Below are 26322 nucleotides of genomic sequence, written 5' to 3' on the forward strand. Positions count from 1 at the left end.
AATTGCAGCAAAGTCTTTTTTCCACTTTATCTCCTGTTTAGCTATCAGTGTTAAATAAGTTTTTGCAGTTCATCAGTACTATCGAAATAGTTTGGGTAATATGAAAGGATGCAATGAATTTTAGAAAATAAATCCCAATTCAGATTGGTGCCACAAAGCTAAGTTACACCTTCCCTGTCACAAAATGGTTAAATTCATAATGTTCATTGTAAGAGTGGTCGAAATTTTCCACTTTTATCATGTTTTAAACTTTAACCCATCACAAGCCCACTACCATCAATGACAACACAAGGAAAAATCTAGTGATTCCAACTACTCAGGAAGAAGATAGTAACCAACAGCAACAGAGAGAAGTCAACATAAAAATGAGCAAAACCAACTTGTCCTTTACATTGCTGAAGAACTCATGATTATCAAAGAAAACAGAAACAAAAGCAAAGCTGAATGACCTTCAAATTCAATGCCTTCATTGTGCTGTGTCGCTTTGAGTGCTGAAATATTTCAACGCAAGTAGAGACTTTCCAAAATAATATCTGCAGAAGATCTTCAGAACTTTGGAATTTTGTGGCTAAGGGGAACAGGGCACCATCAGAGCACAAACTTAAAAGTATTATCCATTCAGCGAAAAGGAGAATTTGGAAATGGTTTGGGCATGGGTGTCAAATGCACAGCTCAGACCAGCCCTATTCTGGACACCAGATGGGAAGTGTAGAAGATATCAACACAAGGAGACATGGCAAAATACAGAGGAGAAAGAGGTGAAAGTGTGCAGCCTTACATGGGGTACTATCATCAGCCATAGGCCAACAGCAGCAGTCCTACATAATGATTTGCTTATCTTGCACAGGTCAGCTTGTTCCTGACTGTCATGATTGTGCTTTATAAACTGGAAGTCGGGAGTGAGATCAGCTCATGATCTCAGCACTGTCCATGGGCAAAACACAAATGCCTAGCGTTTGCACAGGACCCATTCGTTTGAATAGCATCGTCTACCTTGATTGAAAAGGGAACTGTGGGGAAGCAGTTGTCCTTTATATTTTTAATTAATTTTCAGCTTTTGAAAGTGTCTTTAAGTAAATTTATTTTTACGTAATTTTCTTATTTCTGTGTTTAAATCCATTTGACTGCTCTTAAATGTTGATAATCATCAGAGACATTTAAAAGCAGTTTAAAGGCTTTTGAAGCAGTGAGTCTCCAGGGGCAAAGCCAGAGGCCTGAGCACCACTCTCATAGCAAAGTGCCTTGCAGAATGGACATTGCAACAAGGGTCCCAATACAATCAGACCCAAGGGGCAGCAAGTTCTAAGTGTGGGTGGCAACCGAAATGGCAGCTAGGTTGAACACTGTGTAGCCTAATGTTTGTTCTTTGTGATGAATGAACATAATATGCTTACTAATACCTCATTGTGCCTCATTTTGTTAAAAAAATCATGTGTTGAACATTTGTCATTTTAGTAATATATCAATGAGCAAATAACCAAAACTATTTTAAGTCATTCAGATGTTAGAACTGATGATTTCTTTTAATCTCTTGATATTTCACATTTTCTCAAACCATATCTCATCCACTATCTCTTTGTGACCAAGGCTGAAACTACTGGACACATCTATCTGTTGCGTGCGATGTCTGGTTGATAAAATTGAGCTCGTACTTCCAAGTTAATGCCAGTGCCAAGGAGCTATATTTGTATTTTCTTCGATGCATGTAGCACTCTGGTTACTGAATGGCTAATTTCTTGTTGTGAGAATTCAGGTGGGAGTGCTATTTTATCCTAATATTAAAAATAATCACCTTGAATTTGTGACGGGAGTGAGACAATTAAGCACTTATTCTATATTTTAAGACTGTAAGTAATATTTGAAGGAGGGGAGACATAGAGTTACGTGGGGTGGGGGAGAAGACATGCAGTTACAGCTGGTGTCAAATTATTATTTTCTTTAGTCTCTGAAGTATGTGACATTAATTTTATATGAGAGCTTAGTAAATGTTACTAATACATTTCTTATGTGGATTGCAACTTTCTTTTTGCTCTGCTTGTTTTAAACAGATGAAGCATATAAGTTCTGTCTTAAATGCTATGAATTGGCATTTATTGATGTTTAAATTGTTGATTTTGCACAGATTTTGTGCAGCTGAGGTGATTATTAGTCCAATCAAATTAGATGTGCTGATCTATGTAATTTAGTTTTCAAAAGCCATATTTGTAAGATACATGAGCATGGTTGATTCATAGTTTCATTTTTTTCTACAAGGTCAGCACCGATTGTGCCAGTATGTAACACGCTGTATTTTCTTAGTTTAGGCCAGTGTGTTAGCATGATGTCTTGCCTGGTGGCGTTTCATGGGGATAATTGTAATAAGAAGAAATAGAGAGGACAATAAAAACATAATACCCATTATGAGCAAGATAATAACTATATTGTGGACTCTCAAACATTTACAGAGACATATTTCTTTAATGTACAAGCATATGTACTAGGCTTAATGAACCATTGCAAAAATATTAAATCTTGAAAGCGCAATTAACATTTGCTTAGAAATTGACTAACTCAGTGTACTTTTAATCCAATCCAATGTCAGGTCCTTATTTGTCAGTAAAACAATCCGAAAGATCTGCTAGAAGGGAATGGCTTCATTTCAGATTGATTTTGTTTCTCCTGATTAATATGGGCAGGAGGACAGTTTGACTTTGCCTCAGTGCTAATTTCTAGGATTGTGCAAATGCTGGAAGAATCAATCTGCTAACTGTATTGTGAAATTTATTCTTTTCAGTTCGTAGTTAAAGGATATTAAATTCCTGTCAACCTGATCCAATTATATCATCTCTAGCATCACTTTCAATTTGAACAACCGTCCTGCAATAAACTCATTTATTAAGTCAATTCACTGATTTTAACTGGAATGAAATAGCTTAAAAGAGATGCCTCAAAATTTGAAAGTAAGAAGAAATAATGCTTATCTTTTGAGGGATTGTTTTATAATCGTAGGTTGACAGATGGCCAAGGTCCAATTTTTGCTTCAAACTGTTTTTTCTTTCAACAGTAGCTGGTTGCTGATGCATTATTTTGTTGAGAGTTGGAAAGCTAAAAAATTATCCTGTTTTTCAAACAGTAAAAATACGTAGTTGAAAATAGCAAAAAAGAAATACAGAAGTGTAAATGTGCAAAATTTCATATCCTGCCCAAACTTAACAGGATTTGTGTAACTTATACCCTTATTATTAATTTCCAAGCCCCATAATTCAGAAGTTCTAAAACTTTTAAAGCAGCTGAGATCTTCAACCTGCCACCATATTTATGGAGGTGGAGATGTGTAAAGGCAGGTATTTTCTTAACAGATTTAAATCAGGCTCTGACAGTGCAATTGGAAGCCTCCTTTTTCTTCCACGCCATGATTAGGAATCTCCCTTCCACCACATACCCCTATTTCCTTCTCCCTCCATCCCACATTAGCCTCTTTCCCTCTCCCAAGCTCCAATTTCATGTTTTCTCTCACCCTATTGGCAGTCCCATTCCCTACTCACCACTGCCTACCAAACCTTGAACTTACACTCCTTCCTCTCCTCTTGCTGTACCTATCCCAAGACTCTTCAGTTGTGGTTCTTTTGCACTGATTTTGCTGATTGACACCAGCCAACCTGTAAATTTGGAAGACTGCTGAACAGGACATTGAAATAAGAAGTATAATGAGGTCCTGTCATCAAATTCAGTGGGACCTGTGTGCCCAACTTTGCCAGGTTTTCCTTGTATCACTGCACTCTTTCAGACCACTCTGAACTCCTATAAAGACCTGCCTGAGTCAAGTTGCAACTTCACCTTCATTCCTGACTTGAACCTAAATTTTCTCAAAACATTTGTCAGATTCCTTTTGAAACTTAACAGGAGGTAACAGGAGCCTATTGCCAGCTCCATGCCCTTGGTCTTACTAACTTTGTGAAGGGAAAATGTGGGTTTTGTCCTTAATAAAGCAACTAGGATCCTTGGTGTTGTCAGGATTCTAGATGTAACTGGGTGCAGGCTTGCCTACACTATGATGACTTTTTTTTAAACTGAAAGTACTGGATACATTTTGGGGAGTCAGTAAACTGAGAGCAGTGGGGTGTACTGACCTCCAGATGGAGCCCTAGCAATGAGAAGAGAGGTTCCACCTAATGAAAACAGCACAGTGCCAAAAGAAAGATTAAAACTCACCTGAGTCAACTTCCTAACATAAGGGTTAAGGAGAAGGTGAATGGAATTTTGAGGAGAGAGAATGCCAGCTGTACACAATAACTGCAGGCAAGTAGTGGATCCTCTGACCAAATGGGGCTGGTGAGCCATTGGGATGGACCCACCCAACCCAAACATGCACATGAGTTTCCCCCAACTGGTGAGTTTGTTGGGTTAATGCTGGAGACCACAGGAGGGAGCAATGTTGGCACAGCTGCTAGATCTATAGCTCACAAAACTTCTGGCCATTCAACATGACTGGCTTACCCTTCACCCACTCTTCCTGTGATTACATCTACCTCTTGTGGCCCTATGGTTTCAATCTACCTTGAAGCTTGATAATGAGTTATATTTAAAATCACTTCAATAAATACAACTTTTTTCAATTTAAAAAAAAACAAATTTGCTTAAAGATACCTTAAATGACAAATTTAATTGAAGGCATTAAATAAAATAAAGAAAAATAAATAAATTTTTAAAAACACAATCAGCTACGCCATTCAAATGAATGTGTTTGCCTACACTGCTCATCTCTGACTTCTGCATTTCGATCCGTAGATGTAGAAGTCAGAAACGAGCTGACCCACAAGGAAGATTTTACTGGCAGTTCCCTGTGGAACCGCTGGCCAGAGGTAAATATAGACCCATTGTGTATTTCAAAATTAGCTACTGAAGTATCTATTTAGTGAATTGGCATAATTAAAAGACAACTGTGTTTTATTTTGAAATTATACAGTAAAGTTTTATGTCCACAAAGGCCCATCTTTCTTTGATAGCAGTGAGCAAATTCAACAGCATGAACCATTTAAGAAACAGATTAATATGGTTTTAATTATGATTCGTGTTAAATCATTGTAATGGTGAGTGCAATTTTAGCTTTTTATTTTATAGATGGTAGTTAAGTCAGTGTTTTGTGTTGTGCAGAGTAAAATAATGTGTGTAAATAAATCAAATCACATAGACTCTTCCTCATTATAAATGTAGTCACAGTACTCCTGAAACTTTAACAACACCATGGGCAAATTGGCTCTTAAATTATGTTAGGTCTGTCTTGCAGTTTTAAAAAGAAATAACATTTTTTTTAAGAACAGAAGAGGAATTATGCAGGCTCCATAACTATGAAATTAAATGTATTTTTATTCATTTATATTGACTACTATCAAGTATTTTTTTTATTTTGCCGTTACTGAACTTCAAGGTGGATGACAAACTGTATTTTTGATTCTCTTATTCCTTAATATTAAATTTTAAATTTTTAAAATTTTATTTATAGCGTGGTAACAGGCCCTTCCAGCCCAACGAGTCCACGCTGCCCATTTTAAACCCAAATTAACCTACCCGTACATCTTTGCAATGTGGGAGGAAACCGGAGCACCCGGAGGAAACCCACGCAGACACGGGAGAACATACAAACTCCTTACAGACAGCGACGGGAATCGAACCCCGATCGCTGGCACTGTAATAGCGTCGCGCTAACCGCTACGCTACCATGCCGCCTATTCCTACTCGTCATACAGCAAGTATCAAATTCTGTACTGTAAAGAGATAATTTACTGTTATACATTGGCATATAAAAGATTTGATATTATATCAACTGTTCATTCGTGATTTAGTGACATTGTCTCAAACACTTAATATATTCTGTAGCACATTTCTTAGGACTTTCTCCTCGTGTGTTCCTCAGGTAAACCAAGAAAATTGCTTTCATTTTTCTATGTGGATCTGTTAAAACAGTCCCAAGGTTAATTGTTCTTCATTTTCTCAGATTCTTTTACGATTATTTCTTGCTCACTTTGAAGTGACAAGAAGTAAATTAAACTTTGTTGTTCTGCATGAATTTTTAAACTAAATAATTTGAGACGACAGCGAAGAGTTAAGTAATGTGCATAACACCATCAAAACTGAAAAGAGTAGGAGAGAAGATAAGTAAAGATTCAGTAATTAACTAACACAAAGGTTGGACTTCAAAAATGTTTGTGTAGATTGAAGGAATGCAACTTTCACCTTTTACAAAAAATATTCTTTTCATTTTAATAATAGTATAATGTAAATTTCAGGCAAAATAGATCCATTCCAAACATCTTTAACCCAAAAGTACAAAAACAGATGGTATTAATGATAGCATAAAGGCTTCCCTATATCTCCCATAACTTTGAGTTGGGAGGTAAGGTGACAGGAAAAAACGAAGATGTAAAATTTAACAACTCTAGGTCCCCTAATCACAATCTTTCAAACCTTATTTGTTCTCATCCTCCCCAAAATGTTCATTTCTTGAGGTGGTTTAATTAGCTCAACACAGTTAATTTTATTTATCAATTCCAAGTTATGTGCACCAGGCTCATTAAAATATTTTAAATAACTAAATAAATACTGATGAATATACATTCTTCATAATATCTTTCTTCATGATTTAACATATTAAATTGTATGTGTTACATAAATGTAGACACAAAACTAATTTTAACAGCTAAACCGAGGACAATCAACTCTTTTACATGGATCTAAAGAATGTTGCATTTCACATTACACTTGAATACAAATGTACAAATGGAAGTAATCAATGTAAAGGAATTGTGTCAATAAAAAGTATCACTTTTATCTCAACAGTGAGGAAAGGAGCATGTTGCACAGATGCTCTTTGGGCAAGTAAAGCATTGCCAACAGAAAACCTCTCTGGTTTAAAGGGTAACATGGTGGTGCATAGGTGAGAGTTGGTGCTTCACCGCTCTAGGGTCCTGGGTTCAATCCTGATCTTACGTGCTATCTGTGCAAGGTCTCTTTGTAACCAGCAATTTCCTCTGGGAGCTCTGGTTTCATCTCACCTACCAAAACTGTGCTGCTTGCTTAATTGATTTCTGTAAATTACCCTCTAGTATAGGTTAATGGCAAAAAGAATCAAAGTGGGGTCGATGGGCATTTGTGAGAGAAAATATGTTACAGGGATACAGGGAAATAAGGAGAAGGGAAATGGGACTGTTGGGACTCCCCCCCTAGCAGCCAGCATGCACCCAATGGTCCAAATGGTCTCCTTCAATGTTATGTGGTAAATGGGCACAGGAAAGAAGCTGTAATGCATACCCATCTTCAATTTGCATTCCCTTCAATGGCACGTCACCGTGAGCAGCATACGAGCACTGAATCTACCTTGTAGTGTAGCCTAGCTCTCCATCCATGTATCAATAAGCTTTGCAGAATGTAAAGAAATTCACTTTTTAGCATGAACAAAGTTTTCAAAACTACAGTGGAAGTTGTATGTGACATAAAATTCTGTAACCATGGAATCTTGTAACCATAAAATAGAATTCAGGGGAAAAGTCAAAAACAAAGAGACTAAGTTTTTAATCCTGAAATAGCTAAAGAGTGGGGAATTTCTCCTCTTCTCAAAAACCAACAGAAAAGAAAATGTTTTCACACAGTGTCTGCAAAAATGACATGGTCCAAATCTTCCACGCAAAAATGACATGGTCCAAATCTTCCACACAAAAATATCCAGCATTTTTGCACATAAGTATTAGGACTCCCAGACAAGCATGCACAAACACCAAGTCCCAAACCTCTGCACAGTTGATCATTGCAGATAACACCACTGTGTTCCAGTGCTGGACTACATGTGGAACGCAAACATTTGCAGTTTTCCACTGTAATTCAGTCCGCTGATTAGATCTGACACAGTGCTGTGACTCTGCATTTCAATGAAGAATGTCTGCAAGTAAGAAAGGTAGGTTTCAGAAAATGTATTATTTTTAACTTATTTGAGTTAATTTTCACGTATTTGTGCCTTCTAGTCTTTGAGTCTAATTATTTTACTTTTTACTTATTTTCAGCATTGTAATAGTATGTTTTATTTTTAGTAATTTTTGATGTCAGAGACATTCACAAACGTTCAAGCTGTTTAACAGCTTTACCAGTTGGTTCTGTCTGGGGGCATGGTCTGAACCAGCCCTCAAAGCATTTCAGAGGGATTTACAATCAGAGAGCCCTTGCTACTCAGGGGCTCATTGATCAAACCAGACACAGCTTTGCTGAGGAAGTTCGTGTCACTGGACCCACTCAAGATCTGATCAGGTTTCATGGTCAGGTGGTTGACAAGCATGGAGAGTGGGCTGCTCCAAAGAAGCTTTGGACTCTGTCTTTACTCAGGGAGTAAGAATGTTTGGATCTATATGATGGCTCTAAAGAGGAAAACATGTTTTGCACCTACTGCTTAGCTTATTTGAGGGTAGAAGTATAGCTTTTCATGGTTGTGAATCAAGCAGAAAAGGCCTTTGAGAGGAGTTAATGTGATCTACAGACTAACTTCTTGACTTCAGATCTGGAGCACCTGCATCTCCATGCTGGTTGAAGCAGAGAATGTGACGAAAATGAGAGAGTAGTTAGGGTCTGGAATTCACTGCCTTTAAGGCTGGTGGGGACAGAGTCAATCAGTGATTTCAAAAGGAAATTCAATAGACAGAACTGTAGAGAAAGATCAGGGGAATGGATAGATAGGATTGTTTTTTTTCTTAACACGTATGATCTCATTGGGCTAATCAACTTCCTTGTGTCCCATAACAATTCTCTGATACCAAAGTCTCTTTTTGGTCACATGGGAAGTGCTAGCTGGGCTCATCTGTGATGTACATAGAACTTGGCCCAGATAAACATCAGTGGTCTCAGTCCATTACTGTCAAGAGTAATGTTGATTAATGACTATCAATAATTATTGCTTTAATACTAGTGTGTACTAAATGTGTGCGGACTGTTAAATAACTGATGTTAATCATATTGATGTGAGATTGAATCATCAATTTCAATATTGGATTCAATCTTGCACTACTCATTCAGAACCCTCTTCTTTGATTGGAGAAATTTTTAACACATCTGACTGAGTTGAGTTTGTACATAGATCTCTCATGGACTGAGTACAATTGATTATCTGATCTTGATGCCTATTAACTCCATTAGGAATGGTGACAAATGGCAAAGTAAATTTCTATTTCTTTGCAACTGGTAACTTTGATGTTTTACAACACTATCTCCCTGCAATGGCTTCTTCAGTGTTTTAGTTCTGTGCAGAAAGGTACTATGCATTTGTCCTGGCAACATGTCAAATGTTCCAAGAAAATGCATATTTATTTAAATTGATATTTGTCAGAAATTCTTCTCAATGTTGTTGATTGAACTATATGTTGATCATTCAGAATAAAATTATTTTTAAGCTTTACTGGTGAGAAACCAGTGAAACACAGTACAGTACACTATTCATCAAAAACAAAGAAAACCTATATCAGGTGACTGGCAAGCATCTCACTGGGGGAAACCCTGAGCAGAACAATATATGCTATTGAAGTAAAATGGCACATCAGTTTATTCTCACCTTTATGACTCAGCTATTAACACATTCTTAAGGCTTTTGCTACATGGCTATGTCATTAATGAATGATTAATTGTGCCGAACTACAGTACAAAAGGGTAAGAGGGCAGCTTAGATTAGTGGAGTGCATTGTAGCTAAAAGGAATGGCTTATAAACATAATATGCCAGAATTTCCTGTAGCTGGTGAGCGAACTGCACCCATTGTTCGTTAGACTTGCCCTAACCCACTTAATTGCTATGACCTTTTGCACTGAAAGTTTCTGTAAATTAGAGATTCAAATGATGTCCTCCACAGAGTATCAGGGTCCTCCGCGAACTGGTCAAGAAACTCTGCATCTCCTTAACCATTCAAACTGCAGAACTGAGGATTGAACAGCACGAGGAATTGTGATTTAGAACAGTGGCTTCAATGTCAAATCAGATTCAAAAAGTGAAAAAAAGGAAGAGGAAGCTTAGGTTAAAAGAGAGCGAAAGTATGCAGAAAAATATTACGCTGGAACTTTTTATATCTCTAACCACAAATAAAAGTTGAACTCAAGGGGCTCCACTCTTGTAAAAAGTTAATTTTCAGCACCAGAGAGATTGTTTGGCAGTGACTGGGACTTAACACGCTGTTAAAAAGACTGAAGTAGAACTTTGATGGTTAGCTTAGTCCCTTTCTCCATGATCAGCATGAAAGTTTACAGCTAGTAGAGCTGCTGCCTCACAGCTCCAGCAGCCTAGATTCAATCCAGACCTCTGGTGCTATCTGTGTGGAGTTTGTTCTGTCTCTGTATAGGTTTCCTCCAGGAAATTTCCATCCAAATCCCAAAGGTGCACAGGTTGGTAAATTAATTGACCACTGTAATTTGCCCTGGTGTGTAAATCAGTGATAGAATCAGGGGGGAGTAGATGGGAATGTGAGAGACTAAGTGGGATTAGGGTAGAATTAATGTAAATCGGTGCTTGATGGTCAATGTGGACTCATTGGATCAAAGGACCTCTTTCTGCGCTGTATGGCTCTATGATTCAGCACATTTGACAGTGAAATATTAATTTCAAGCAATTTGCAGAAAAGAAGTGCATCTAAGCAACATGTTCTGGATTTTCACTTTTAATTACAAGTTGGTGCTCACCTGAAATTGCTGTCCTATTTTAATGGTGAGTGTTGTCAGCCACATTTGTTCTTGTAGTAAATTCAACTACATTGATGTGATCCTGTCAAAAGCACTTGGAAATACATGCATGCATCAAGCATGTTCCTGATTGGAACCAGTTCATATCAGATTTGGTTTTTAATGCAGTACTCTATTTACAATCCAAAACGATCATAGAAACAAGACATAGTGCCACATGGAACTCCTTATTCAACTGATCTAATTATTTTCTGACTGCCCAGAAGGTCTTTTGATCTGTTGGTTCCACATACTGCGTGCTCAATTTAACACTTGACTAACAAGAAAGATCAAATAACAAGATTAAGTGGATAATTTTAGGAAACCTGCACTTGTATTTAGTTCCCCATTACTCAAAAGTGGACCAGAATGCAAACGTTAATCACCTGAAACTGAATTCAGAGCACATATTTATACAATTTTTTAAGTACCCTGGTCATAGTGCATGTTAAACAAATTCAAGTAGTCCAGCATTTTATATACCTGGTGTTTTCACAACAGAGTTCTGTATCCCACATATGCCTTCAATCAACTGAATAGATTGCATCAACTAGCTGTATTAACTCACACATTCCGAACGCAAGTCAGAGACGAAACTGGCATTTGAATAAAACAAAATACTGGCAATATTACTGCAAGTGAATGAACAATAACAGTGATGTCATTAAATGCAATAGTGTATTCCATGAAGTCTGCAATGGTACAGTCGCAAGCTTAACAATTACTTAATTGCATAAGTTTACAAGAAGTATTTTCTAGGTTTTCTCCCACTTGCTTTGCATTTCAGTGGTCCTATTTTGGGAAAGATTTTTAATGCAAGTCCAAGTTTATAGTACAAATGTAAAGCACTGTGAAAATTTGAAGCAAAAACAGAAAATGTTGAAATGCTCAGCATCTGTGGAGAGAGAAACAGTTTCAAGCTGATGACCTGAACCTCATTCTTGATTTTCTTTTATATCATCAACAATATGAGGTAGAAATTTATCCTCTGTCACCTGCTGTAGATGGGCAATTTAGTGGTTTCTGCATCTGCATATTCAGTCCCATTAAAGTCAATACAGCCAAATTTTTAATAGGAGTATAAAATGCATACATTTCAGTTTCGTGCTTTTGGTCCTTGTCACCAAGGATGGATTACTACTCCTATGTTTTTCATCCTCTCTTCAGTTTAGATCTTAAACTAAGTCTTTGAAAAGTATATTTAATAACAGTAAACTTTAAATTCTTAGAATTAAGGGTAGAGTTTTCCCTGACAGTTCTTGAATTTTATATGAGACTAAAGATTATGCAGATGATGCACTCTACCCTTGCATGCTCTGTAAAAAGTGGGAAGTTCATAAGTTATATAAAAAGATACACAGCCTTGGAATGCTGAACTGTAGCTTTTTCGAATCTACATAGATGTGTTTGTATGGCCTCTGATTTATTGTTATCTCTAGATTCCTAAACTGGTATCTCACTTGATGCTCTGAATGCATTTCCAGGAATGAGTGTTAATTGAACCAGGGCTGAAATGGGTCATTATAGCATTATATATGGAGGGATGTGTTACTGACAGCGCTGCTATGCAGGGAACCTGATGTGAACTTCTGCCCGCCCCACTGCTGCTCATTGTTGCATCAGGAATCAGGGTGCTAGGGCCCTGGCATGACTCCAGCAACTTCCCCCTGATTCTATCACTCACCTAATTGCCCATAGCATGGTTTGCAGCGGCTGCCCATGCAGGCCAGTGTTGGGCAGACCAGGGTGAGTGGAGCAACTGCTCAGTACTGAGATTGTTGAGGATTGGCAGCACCTGCACCACGTGTTGACGGCCTGCCAGACACTGTGGTGCCTCCGATCACCACCTGTTGGATGTGATGGAAGCTGCTGTCTCGCCCCTTCTTTGTTTGGCTGTGTTAGCTCTCCTCAGCCCGGAGGTTTCACCCTGGCAGCAAGTTCATTAGTGATCTCTGGTTTTTTTGACCTTGCACAACCAAACAGAGGGAGCAGGGGGAGGGACAACAGCTGCGATCGTGTCCAACAGCTCTGAGCGCCACGTATCAGCATTGAGCAGCCACACAGCTCGCCTCTACCCACCCAACACCAGTCTTAATGAGCAGGCTGAGCCATGAGCCACAAGAATGCCAGCCGAGGGCAAGGATTTGCACCAGATGCCTGACACATCAGTGGGGAGGGCAGGCATGTGTGCTACGTTCCCAGCACAGCAGTGCACAGTTCAAACAATATCTTTGTTAAAGTACAGAGGAATATGTACCTGTGAGTGTTCACACTGGAGAACCAAGAGTACTGTAACAATACACTCTGTGAAAGAGCACCAAGCAGGGTAGTAGTTACTCTGCTTTGTTATAGAGTCATAGAATAATATAGCACAGAAACAAGCCCTTTAGCCCAATTCATCCATGCCGACCAAGGTGCCCACTTAAGCTAATCCCATTTGCCCGCATTTGGCCTGTATCCCTCAAAACATTCCTGTCCATATACTTATCCAAATGTCTTTTAAATTAGCTTTTAAATGTCTGTTCTAAATTAGGAGAACTTAATTGGATATTGACATTACTAGAGGAGCATAGTAATAACCCAGAAACCTCATAGGGGTGCCAGATAAATTCTTGGAGATGGTCTTGAGCTTAACAACAGAGTTAAAGTTATGTTGAATTGATCCCAGGAGCTGTATTTTTCAATGTGAAACCTGGTTTATACAAAAAAATCACTACAGGATCCCAGAGCTGATGACATTGTGGGTGAAATGAGGACTTTTTAGCTCATTTTGTCAAGGAACTCCATAGATCTGTTGCGATGATATATTATCAATTGGTCAGATCATTTTCTAAGCCTGATAGGGAGTTCACTTCTTGTGACTCATTAGAAACTGCAGATAAAGGTGTTAGTCTCGTCTTACTTCAACATTCTATCTATCTGAGGGAAACATTGACATTTTACTGAGATTTTATAATATATTTCGCTGACTTGGAATAAATAAAGATGTGCATTTAAATGCTGGCTTTGCTAGCAACATGCACATCCTGTAAATGAATAATAAAAGAAACAATGCTCACTGGAGCATAAACACTGGAACAGATTGGTTAGATTAAACATCTTTACTCCCCGTTGTAAATCTCTTTGTATTTCTTAGTGATATATTTACCAGGAAGGCAGAAAATGCTAATTCTGCATTCTACCCTTTCAGCAATAAATATTATATTTTTGATTTTAATTACATTGATATCTAGCCTTAACAAATAACTAAAAATATATTTTTCATTCAATTTAATGACAATAGAGGCCATAACTGTGCCAGGAGTACAAAGTCACTGGGAAAGTAATGAGACATAGTTCTATTTGGCACAACCAAGCTGAGATGAATTTCTGGCCAAATATCCTTCTGACAGCAATGTAGCTAAGCAGTGTATAAAAGGGTATTGTGTAAAGAGTCTTCATCAAGATCAAATTGTTTTTAGTAAAGCCCACTTTATTATAAATCTTGATCCTCTTCACTCCTCTGCAAGGAAATCTAATCTTTTTTTAGTTTAAAGATAATCAGTAGCCAAAGCATTGAGTTTTGTTTACTGAATTCACCCGTATTCTTCAAGTATTCTGTTGCGTCATCTGGACTTTTAGAGCCACAGCAGTTTTATATCAAAACTATAAATCTTTTTCACAGTTTGAGACAGTCTTTCTATTTTATTAATGGTCAACGTATATTTGCTTCAAACTGCTGTTGTTTTGACAGCATATATCCATCTTGAGCGCTTTCAAACATAGTGTTTTATATTAAATGCTCACTGCTGAGGTGTAACTTCTTTTCCATGGTTTGCTAAATTCAGCATAGATTGGCAGGCAGTGTTACCACCTGTATTAAATAAGTACTGTACAGCTAAATATGTTCTGAGTTAGAAGTAGCCCTCAAAGATGATTTCTACCGTTTTGCATTCAAGTAATCTAAGTATGAATATGAAAGCTCTTGATGTAATAATAGTTTTAACTTTATGAATATTTATTTTACAAATATAAGGGTAGGATTTGCCATTGTTCAGCCAGGGCATTAGTGGCTTGAGTGAATCATGAAGAATAAAATCAGGCAGGATGTGCCTGGGACAGAGCCTGTCATTTTTTTTCTATCCATTAGTGGAAGGATTTGTTATAGAGGGAGGGGGTTGGGTGTAGCCTGCCTGCTTTATTTCCCTCCATATGCTGCTAACACAGTAAGAAGTGAATCTTCCCATATTAGTTCAGTTTCCTTTGTAATCAGAGTCCCTTTGAGGTCAAGTTAGTCTTCAGGACACTGTTGTTGATTAACCACCAACCAAGCATATTGATGGGAACTGAAGGTCACTGGTATCACTGTCACTGGTGTCTGGGATCTTACCACTTGGCTTGACACAATACTACTTGCCAAGACCCTATTGGGGATTGTGGGGCTAGCTGAAAAAGCAAGTGGAAGCCCGGTGGTGCTCTGTACTGTTAAACCATGTGTAGGAAAATATCTGCAATACCCTTCAGGTATGTTGGTGTCAGTGAATCTTAGTTCATACCAATATATACAGTACCTAACTTCCATGGGCTTAGTTCAGTGAGGTGCATTTTACAAAGGAAAAGAACATTCAATAATAAGCAAACGTAAACTCTACCAATGTGGATTTTTTAATAATTCATTTTGGAGAGCCTTATGGATGATGCCCAGTTTTGCCACATTAATAAAGACCTTCTTAAACGCCTCCAATGATCTGGCCTCCACTGCTGTACATGGCAAGGAATTCCATAAATTCACTACCCTCTGGCTAAAGAAATTTAAACCTGTACGCTCTAATTTTAAGATTGTCCCCTCTGGTCCAAGGGAAACAGCTTGGCCACATCTACTCTGTCCAGTCCTTTCAACATTTTAAATGTTTCTATGAGGTCCCCTCTCATTCTTCTGTACTCCAGTGAGTACAGTCCAAGAACCGACAAACGCTCATCATATGTAAGCCCTTTCATTCCTGGAATCATCCTCGTAAATCTCCTCTGAACCCTCTCCAACATCAGCTCATCCTTCCTAATATATGGGGCCCAAAACTGTACACAGTATTCCAAATGAGGCCTCACTAGTGCCCCGTAGAACCTCATCAACACTTCCTTACTTTTATACACTATACCTCTCGAAATGAATGCCAACATAGCATTCGCTTTCCTTACTGCCGATCTGACCTGGTGGTTAACCTTTAGGGTATCCTGCACGAGTACCCCCAAGTCCCTTTGTACTTCTGTACTTTGAATTTTCTCCCCTTCTAGATAATAATCTGCCTGTTTATTTCTGTTTCCAAAGTGTACAACTGCACATTTCTCAACATTGAATCTCATCTGCCATTTCCTTCCCATTCTCCTAAACTATCTAAGTCTCTCTGCAACCTTCCTGTCTCCTCAATACTCCCTACTCCTCCATCTATCTTGGTGTCATCTGCAAACTTAGCCACAAAACCATTTACTCCATCATCCAAATCGTTAATGTACAGAGTAAAAAGAAGTGGCCCCAACACCGATCCCTGCGGAACACCACTAGTAACCAGTAGCCAACCAGAACAGGATCTTTATTCCCACCCTTTGCTTTCTACCAACCAACCAATGCTCCACCCATTCTGTTATCCTACCTGTAATTCTATGACCTCTCATCGTATTAAGCAGTCTCTTGTGTGGCACCTTGTCGAAGGCCTTTTGAAAGTCTAAATACACAACATCTACCGCCTCTCCCTTTTCCACCCTGCCTGAGATTTCCTCAAAAAACTCCAATAGGTTGGTCAGGCAGGATCTTCCCTTCAGGAAACCATGTTGGCTTGGACCTATCTTGCCTTGCACCTCTAGGTATTCCATAACCTCATCCTTGAGGATCGATTCTAATAACTTTCCCACCACCGATGTCAGACTAATAGGTCTGTAATTTCCTTTATGCTGCCTCCCATCTTTCTTATACAGTGGAACTACATTTGCAACCCTCCAACCCTCCGGAACCATGCCGGAATCTATCGATTCCTGGAAAATTATCACCAGTGCCTCTGCAATCTCTAAAGCCACCTCCTTCAGAACCCGGGGATGCACCTCATCCGGTCCGGGAGACTTATCAGTCTTTAGTCCATTTAGCTTTCCTAGCCCCTTCTCTCTAGTAATCTTAACTGTACTCAGTTCCATTCCTTGAGACCCCTGACTATCTGGTATATTGCTGATGTCCTCCACAGTGAAGACCAATGCAAAATACTCATTTAGTTCCTCTGCCATCTCTTTATCATCCATTATAATCTCTCCCGCATGGTTATCGATTGGTCCTATATCAACTCGTGTCTCTCTTTTACTCCTTATGTATTTAAAAAACTCTTAGTATCCTTTTGAATGTTATCTGCCAACTTTCTTTCATATTATATCTTTTCTTTCCTAATGACCTTCTTAGTTTCTTTCTGCAGGTTTTTAAAAGTTTCCCAGTCTTCTGTTTTCCCACTAATTTTTGCTTCCTTGTATGCCCTCCCTTTTGCTTTTATTTTAGCCTTCACCTCTCTCGTTATCCACATTTGTGCTTTTTCCATTCAAAACCTTTTTTCTTGGAATATATCTATCCTGCAGTTTCCTTATTTCTTGTAGAAATTCCATCCATTTCTGCTCTGCCGTCCCTCCAGCTAACTTACTCTTCCAATCAATATGGGCCAGCTCCTCTCTCATGCCACTGTAATTTCCTTTGTTCCACTGAAATATCGATACACCAGTTATCAGCTTCTCCTTCTCAAATTTGAAACTGAATTCAATCATATTGTGATCACTAGCTTCATACAAAAGACAGGTAAAAAATGTTAGAGTTGATGATTTGGGATAACTGAACTTTTAAAGACATTATAGGTGATACTGCAGCTAAATCTTACTGGCCCAAAACAGCTATAATTTTATAAGTATAATGTCGCAATCCCTTAAAAATGTATGTTGGAATCTTTAAAAACTAAATTTCTGGGAGTTTTTTTTTGCTTTGCTTTCAATCCTATGTGTATATATCCAATCTTTATTCCACTTACTTTGCAATGATTTGTATGTAATTTATATTGGCACTTTTTCCTTCCTGCTTTGCTGTCTCAGCAAGGAATTGTGAATCTGATTGGTTGAAGAACACACCTGCTGTTTTCCTGCTAACCGATTCTGCTGGCACTCTCTGTTGGTTGCTGCGATGGATGAACCACCTATTTCTGCAAAATTTCCATGAGTGTAATTGTAAAAATTCTCTGGACATTTGTGTGTGAAGTGAATGGCAAAAGCTCACAGAAAATCCAAACCAATAAGTTTTTTCGACACTCCTCATTGATCAAATATACATTCTCATGTCAAGAATATTGAATTGTGATTTGAACATTTACATCTGTTTTCAGGTTTGAATCAGCTTTGGAAATTGCTTTGGAAAAACTGTAGAACAAATGCATCCAAGTAATATTGGAACCAGTAACTTTGAATCCTTCCAATATATGTATATTAGCAGAAAGCTTAAGATTTAAGTCTTTGTATATGATTGAAAGATGAAGAGAGTTGATGAATTGCTTCAATAAAACTGTGAGTTGCTGAAATTTTGCAATTAATGTTAAAATCTTTCAAATAACATCACAGCATGAATCTGAAAGTGGAATTACTGCCACAGGACAGCGAATTGGATAGCTGGGAAAATGGACATGGGGATCATGATATGGTATTTACCCATGCCCATTTGACCTGATGCAGCTTGCACACTGGATTATTGGTGGCAGCTCATTGAAGAATTTGGTTTTATTCATGTTTTGCAGTGGAATATTCCGATGAGGATTTCAGTGGAGCAGCTGAAAGAAGGTGGCTGATGGAAATGTGCAATTAGTTGTTTGTTGCTTTGAGAGACCTGTTAGAAAGCCTGCATTCTATGTTAATGAGCTTGGAGAAGTCCGCCATTAATTTTGGACAAGATGTGTCCAAAGATTGAAGCCCAAACATTAATGTAGTGTTATCGTGGTCCCGACCATACTGCAGCATCTGACAGCCAAGTCTAAGCTTCCACTTCTTGGGCAGACATGGTAGTGTAGCCATTAGCATAATGCTATTACAGCACCAGTGACCCGGGTTCAATTCCCGCTGCTGTCTGTAAGGAATTTGTACATTATCCTTGTGACTGTGGGGGTTTCCTCCGGGCGCTCCGGTTTCCTCCCACATTCCAAAGACGTATGGGTTAGGAAGTTGTGGGCATGCTATGTCGGCGCTGGAAGCATGACGACACTTGCGCAACTGCCCCCAGAACACTCTGCGCGAAGGTGCACTTCATTGTGCATTTTGATGTACATGTGACTAATAAAGATATCTTAGCAGTGTGGAGGAACAGAGGGATCTTGAGGTCCAAGTCGCGCAAGTTGATAGGGTTGTTAAGAAGGCGTATGGCATGTTGGCCTTCATTAGTCAGGGGACTGAGTTCAAGAGCTGCGTGGTAATGTTGCAGCTCCATAAAACCCTGGTTAGACCACACTTAGATTATTGGGTTCAGTTCTGGTCGCCTCAGTATAGGACGGATGTGAAAGCTTTAGAAAGGGTGCAGAGGAGATGAACCAGGATGCTACCTGGATTGGAGAGCATGTCTTATGAGGAGAGGTTGAGTGAGCTAGGGCTTTTCTCTTTGGAGCAAAGGAGGATGAGAGGTAACCTGATGGAGGTGTACAAGATGATAAGAGGCATAGATCGAGTGGACAGGCAGAGACTTTTTCCTAGAGCGGAAATGGCTAACATGAGGGGGCGTAATTTTAAGGTGATTGGAGGAAGGTACAGGGAGATATCAGAGGCAAGTTTTTTTTACACGGAGTGGTGGGTGCATGGAACATGCTGCCAGGGGTACTGGTAGAGGCAGGTATGTTCGGGACATTTAAGAGACCCTTAGATAGGCACGTGGGTGATAGAAAAATGGAAGGTTATGTGGGAGGGAAGGGTTAGATTGATCTTAGAGTAGGCTAAAAGGTCGGCACAACATCGTGGGCCAAAGGGTCTGTAGTGTGCTGTAATGTTCTATATTCACTGCCTGTGCCTAACTGGGTGCAGCAGTGGAACCAAGGGCAGCTGCCATTAATGTCTGTGGATGCAGTGAAACGTATCTGCAGAGAGTAACAGCAGTCCAGCAATCTGATCACAGCAGGCAACTAGTGAGACTCCCAGCTTGGAGGCACAAACCTATTGTCCTCTCCCAGGCCCACAACATCAAGGATCCCTCTATCTCCACTCCACCATTACCCCAGTTGCCTGTCAACCAGACAATCCAAACTGCTGCTGTCCATCTGGGAATCTGCCATCTGCAGCTGGGTCTTCCAGGCCCAGAACCTCTCAAGATCATCCACAGAGGCCATGTGCAGTCTCCTCTATCTCAGTCAGCAGTCAAGCTGATTTCCCCCAGTCAAGCTGCAGCCACTGATGTGCCCTCGCAAGGGAGGATTGCCCAAAGGCCCAATGAGGAGATGTTATTAAATAAAAGCGGAAGGATAATTAATCAATACTTATACGTAGCTTGGCATTTATAAATTCTGAGTTGATACTCAGCAGCAATGGCAGCATGGATTTGGGACTGTTGATGAATTGGGAACTGAGGTTCTGTTCATCACTGGCGCACCTGGAAGAGTTGATCATGAACAGCCGGGCCAGAAAGCAGTTGTCAAGAACACCCCCGCCATATCTGCACCTATTTCTTTCCTCCACTTCCACTCTCAGGAATTAATTGATATTAGCACGGTACAGTCGAAATTAATTGGACTAAAATCTGACGTATCCTCTGCACCTGATAGCCTGCATCTGAGCATTCTGAAAGAGGAGATGTCAAAGGGATTGGATACCTTATTGATGATATTCCTAAATTCCCTAGATTTTGGAATAGCCCCAGCAAACTGGAAGGTGGTGAATGTAACTACTGTTCAAGAATGAAGGGAAAGGGAAAATAGTGAATTATTTATCAGTTGACCTGACATCAGTGTGGGGGAAATGCTGAAATCCATTATTATTAACATGCAAATTGGCCACTTAGAAAATAATAATATTAGTAAGCAGTGAACATGGTTTTATTAAGAAAAAATAATTTGTGATGACTGTCATGGTGTGTTTTGAAGATGAAACCAGAAAGGTGAATAAGGAGGAAAAGTAATGTGGTATATCTAAATTTTCAGAACCCATTTGATGGGTATCACATTTAAAATAAGGGCTCAAGGATTGGTTAAAGAAAGAAAACAGAGAAAAGGAATAAATATAGTTTTCAGCTTAGCACACTATTGATCCTGTGGCATCCCAGGGTCAACAATGGGCCCTTAGCTGTGTACGAACAATATTGATAACTTAAATGATCAGACAGAGTGTGACAGATCCAAGTTTACTGATATGCAAAGCGAGGTAGGAAAATGAATTGTAGGTAGGATACAAAGCGCGATTGCACAATGACATAGAAAAGTTAGATAAGTGAACAAGAAAGTGTCGGAAAAACGAGACTGTGGGAAAATCTGAGGTTATTCATTCTGTAGGAAGAGTAAAAGTAATATTTTTAAACAGGTACAACAAGCAGTTAGGAATGAACATTAGCCTTTATTATAAGAGATTTGGAGCACAAGAGTAGGAACACTTGCTCAAGTTATGCAGGGCTAGGTGAAGCGACGCCTGGAATTTTATATGTAGCTTTGCCGTCTGTATATAAGGGAGATATTCTTGCCATAGATTCAGTGCTTGTAGATTCACTAGGTTTGATTTGTGAGAAGATGATGTTGTCTTGTGAGAAAAGATTTTTGAATATTGGCCTATGTTCACTGGTGTTTAGAAAAATATCATTGAATAATATAAGATTCTGAAAGAAATCGGTAGATTAATTGCTGAGATGCTATTTCCACTAGAATTTAGGGATCAATCAACGTATAAGAGGGTCAACGGTTTAGAACTAAGATGAGGAGGGTATTTTACTTATAGGATTGTAAATCTTTGAAATCCCCTCCCTCAGTAGTAAATGCTTAGTCATCGAATGTGTTCAAGACTGAGATTGGAACAATTTTTGGACACTGAGAGAATCAAGGTATATAGAGATCAGGTGAGAAAGTGGACAAGATACAGGATTAACTAAGATCTTAATGGATGGCAGACCAGGTTCAAGGGAAGGTATGGCCTGCTGCTGCATCTATTTCCTACTCCTTTTCCTGCTCTGTGATTGCTTTCCATTTAGCTAATGGCAGGGTCTGATCCTTAACGATGACAAAGTTGCACAGCACACAGCAGACCATCAGGAATCTTGAGTTAACCAATCTGAATACTCCAAGGCTCGTCCAAGGTGGTCCAGAGTGCAGATTTGATGTCTGAGCATACCAGTGATCTGCTGGGTCACATTTCATGTTGCATTGTGACAGTCGTAGGTTGCATTTGTCTGGGTCTGTGGCTTGCACATTTGAATCAAAAACCATGTAATTGTAGCCTGTCTTTGTTGCCCTACAACCACTTTTTGTAGGTCAAAATTCAACATCAGAGCAAACTACAGCTGAATGAAGGCAACACAACTGCTCACAAGATGCCAGAAGAACTCAGCGGGTCAAGCAGCATTTATGGAGGGCAATGGACCGTTGACGTTTTGTGTCGAGACCTTTCATCTGGACTGAAAGATATAGGGGAGATAGCCAGTATAAAGGGGGTAGGGGAAGGGTGGAGCAAGAGCTGGCAGATGATAGGTGGATCCAGGTGAGGAGGGGAGAGCGGAAATAGTGACAGAAGCTGGGAGATGATAGGTGGAGGCCACAAAGGGCTGAAGATGATGGAATCTGATAGGAGAGGAAGTGGAGCATGGAATCAAATGAGGGGAGTGGGGAGGGCAGATGGGAACTGGGGGAGGGGAACCAGTGGGAGGAGTGTGTGGGTGATGGGCAGATGGAGTGGGTGGGGGAGGGGAAAGAAACGGGGTGACGGTGGCTGAGGTGAGTGTAGAACTGGGTAGATCAGGAGGAGAGAGAAAAGGGACATAGGGGGATCAGTTTACTGGAAGCTGGAGAATTTAGTGTTCATGCTGTGGGGTTGCAGACTATCCAGGTGGAATAGTCAGTAGCATTCCACACCAGAGGAGAGTCAGTAATCCTTAGGCGTACTCCCCCTAGTGGCATTGACATGAGAATTAAATGTATTTTGCTGTATTGACTACAGAGTGTAAGTAACTGACTTTACCCAAAAATAGATGGCAAACTCTGAGACGTCTCAAGTCTCTCCAGCTCAACCCACAGTGGTTTTGACAGCCTCACCCAATGAAATTATTTGAGTTCGAGCAGTAGCAGGAGGTATAATTCAGTGGGGTTGTGCTTACTGGAGTCCAGAAGTCTCTCAAACTGTTTTATGCTTAGATTCAAATCAGGGAAATGCTCCCTGAGCACCTTGCGTGGATTTGGCCTTCTACCGAGAGCCCTGCTCTGCCTCCTCCTCCTCTCTTTGAGCAACTTTTCCTGCTATGTATAACCTCAGCTCATTCTTCCAGTCACATTATGTTCAAAATGGAATGCCTAGTGGTACTTTCATGTAGAAGCTTAGTCAAAACAACATCTGGCACATCACTTCTTATATACTTAAAAGCTTATAAAAAAATGTTGAAAGTGCCAAACCCTTGTGGATTTTAAGAGCAACCAGTAGAAATGAATTAATAATTAACCTGCAAGTAGATGATCATCCTTCCTGCTGCTGAATTAGTGTGCTGCTGCACAATGTTAAGAGAGGATACTAACTGGAGTGTTTAACTCCATTTTCAGAGCAATGGTTTCAGATTAACATTGCACACTAAAGGACGTCATTGTCTGCCAACTGCATTCTAATGATAGGTGTTAGCAATGCACATACTAAAAGCCAAACTAATATGGCATCTAGTCTTTCTTGCATCAAAATTATTCATGTGTGCATTGAGTGGGAACCATGTTTTGCTATGGAGCCATGTTTTGAGGCATGAAGTCCGGGTGTCTCTGGTCCTATCAAGAAAAGTATCTAATAAAAGTTGAAAAAATATTATGCACTACATTGCTTCTGATATACGTAATTAGATGTAAAGAAAAGGTAATTGATGCTAAATATTTGCAGATCAGAATTTATGACCTCTAACTCTAAAATTCAAAATCAAGGCCAGAATCAAAGATTTGTGAAATAACTTCTGTCCAACAGCAACTTGATTATTTCATCCCTGGGCAAGTCATGTATGTGTCACACATTACACAGGGTATTGAACATTATTTATATATTTTTTCCTCTTCAAAGAAACTTTCCAGCCAACAACTGCCACCACCAGAATTAGAACATGAGAGGGATTTGAAATGATTTGGAAAATAATGTTGCACATGAATCAAAATTAAACAAATGATTTGCAAATTATTACAATTCAGGCACACGTGGGGGAAAGGAGACAACATTAGTTCCAGGGAAATGCTTTTGCATAATTTTTGAAGTCTCTATTTTGAACATGATCAAAGATAAAATAGACTTTACAGAGGTATACAAAACATGATTTTTCAACAATAATTTCAAGTATGGTGTCTTTTGCACCAAGACATGGTAACAAAAAATGGTTTGAGCAAAATCATTGCATGGACCTACATAACGTGGGAAGGCAAATGTGTTGCATCACCAATCTGTTTCTTAAATTATGTTGAAAATGGCAAATTAGACCTTTGTGTAAACATTTTTCGAAGAAACTATTTTAAAAATATTGATTTCTTAACATTCAAGCCCTCTGATTATTTTAAATTTGAATTTTCCCTCCCTTATTTTAGACTATTCTGCATTTTAAATGTGTTAGTGTTCAAAGGAAATTACTAGTGAAATTATAACATCTGAATATTGTTATAGCAATGAATTAGCAACTGTTACTTTACAATCTCCACAGAAGTGTTTTTTTGTATTGATATCAGTCTCTGCCCATCCCCTGCCTTTCAAATGTGCATTCTTCCCTCATCCATAACTGTCAAAGTTGGCAGGTTTTCTTTGTTGGGCTTTTTTATTCTCCATATGTTGCCTTGATTGCAAACTTTCTCAGACATACAACTCTCTCTTTAACTTAATTCAAGTAAGTGAAAACAAGGATTTAAAGCAATTTTATGCATTGATTTGATCAAGTTTATCCTGTGAGGATATTGATATAGTTTTAAGCAGATTTGGTGTCGGTCATGGATAAGATTTTTCCTTTATTTCTTCTGTTTTGAGGTTTGATGAATAATATTTTTAATTGTATTCATTATGTATTTAATAGTTATGCAGCTGGCACTTTATCAGTGGAATTTATATTGACCAGATTGTTGGAGCTCAGTTTTACAATTTTGTTTGCTTTTCATACTGCTTAACTGATAATCATTGTCAATATTTTTAATTATTTTATATAATCATATTTAATAAAATGTAGAAAGCATTCTGAAATGTGAATTAGACCAACATTCTTATTTCAAGTTGGTATTTATTTAACCTGAAATGATTTTGCTGCACAAAACTCTTGTATCTAATTCTGGGATATCAAATGTATGAAAAGTTGATCTCTTTACAGTTGTGGTCAACTCTGTAGGTCAGGTGCTAAAAGTAGTAACAAAACACTTTGAAGCTCATGCTGGTTATACTGCAATATTAATATTAATAGATTTGTAGCACCAAGAACACATGGTTAGAGAATAAGAGTGATCTTCTTCCTAAAGCTAGTATTGTGCTACATATAATATACAACAATGAGCCTCGTACATGCCTGAGAGAGAGGCAAACTGATAAAGCAGGGCAAATCTATGGCATAAAATTTAGATGGCATAAAACTTGGATGGCATAAATGAAAAAGCAATGAATTTGAAGGTCCAACAGGTTTTATCACCCATTCTGATTTCTCATAGATCTATAAGCTCAAATTCTCTTAGGTGCAGTTAGTGAAATGTTGAGCTTTGCTTTTGGCATGTATCAAGGATGATTAAGATTCAGAAGATTGGTCAGTTTACCTTTAAGGACACTCAGATATATAATTAATTATACTGCATTTTAAAGATTTGAGGGAGATCACAGTTATTTAAAGCAAAATTGTTTGCACAAGCATTATATAAGCATTTACAATTTGGTTGTAATTATTCCACAATAGATAATAAAACCATGCACAATAAATTGAAATGTAAAGGATTAATTTACGTTTTGTTTTTCAGGCTGAAGGAGGCTCAACAATCGGTAAAGAAGATAACTGCGGAAAAGAGAGTTGAAACAAAAAAAATAAACCCTAACAGCCTGGTAATATTGCTTTTATTAGCAATCTATTTTCTGTCCATGTCTATACACTATACATGTCTTTTTATCTATTTCACAATTGCAGTTTATAGAGTGCTAAAAATACTTACTGCATATTTATACATAAATTTTATATATTGGGGTATTTTAAGCAAAGAGCTAATGTTGAGTTTCTTTAAGCAAGACATGCCATCTAGGCTACCCCTATCAAAAGTTATTCTAAAGAACCTGGTGAAGGTATCTTGACTGGAACAAATAAACTGAAAGGAAGCAATAATGAACTTCCTCAAAATTACAAAAGATTGTGATGTAATAAAGAGTGTAATGTTGTTTTGCTGGTTGCTAACTCAGTAAAAAAGGAAGCATACTCTCAGATT

The 26322-nt window shown here is 38.7% G+C and overlaps 1 protein-coding gene across 1 annotated transcript in view; it reads left to right on the forward strand.

Annotated features, from left to right (window-relative positions):
• The window catches only part of fmn1 (formin 1), a 304321-nt gene that overhangs the window by 274190 nt on the left and 3809 nt on the right, over nt 1-26322 (forward strand). Inside the window, exon 18 of the mRNA XM_052015214.1 lies at nt 25867-25948. Coding sequence (XP_051871174.1) covers nt 25867-25948 — 82 coding nt within the window. The remainder of the gene's footprint in view (nt 1-25866; nt 25949-26322) is intronic.

This window comes from Pristis pectinata, chromosome 1 (assembly GCF_009764475.1).
Source record: "Pristis pectinata isolate sPriPec2 chromosome 1, sPriPec2.1.pri, whole genome shotgun sequence".
Lineage (NCBI taxonomy): Eukaryota > Metazoa > Chordata > Chondrichthyes > Rhinopristiformes > Pristidae > Pristis > Pristis pectinata.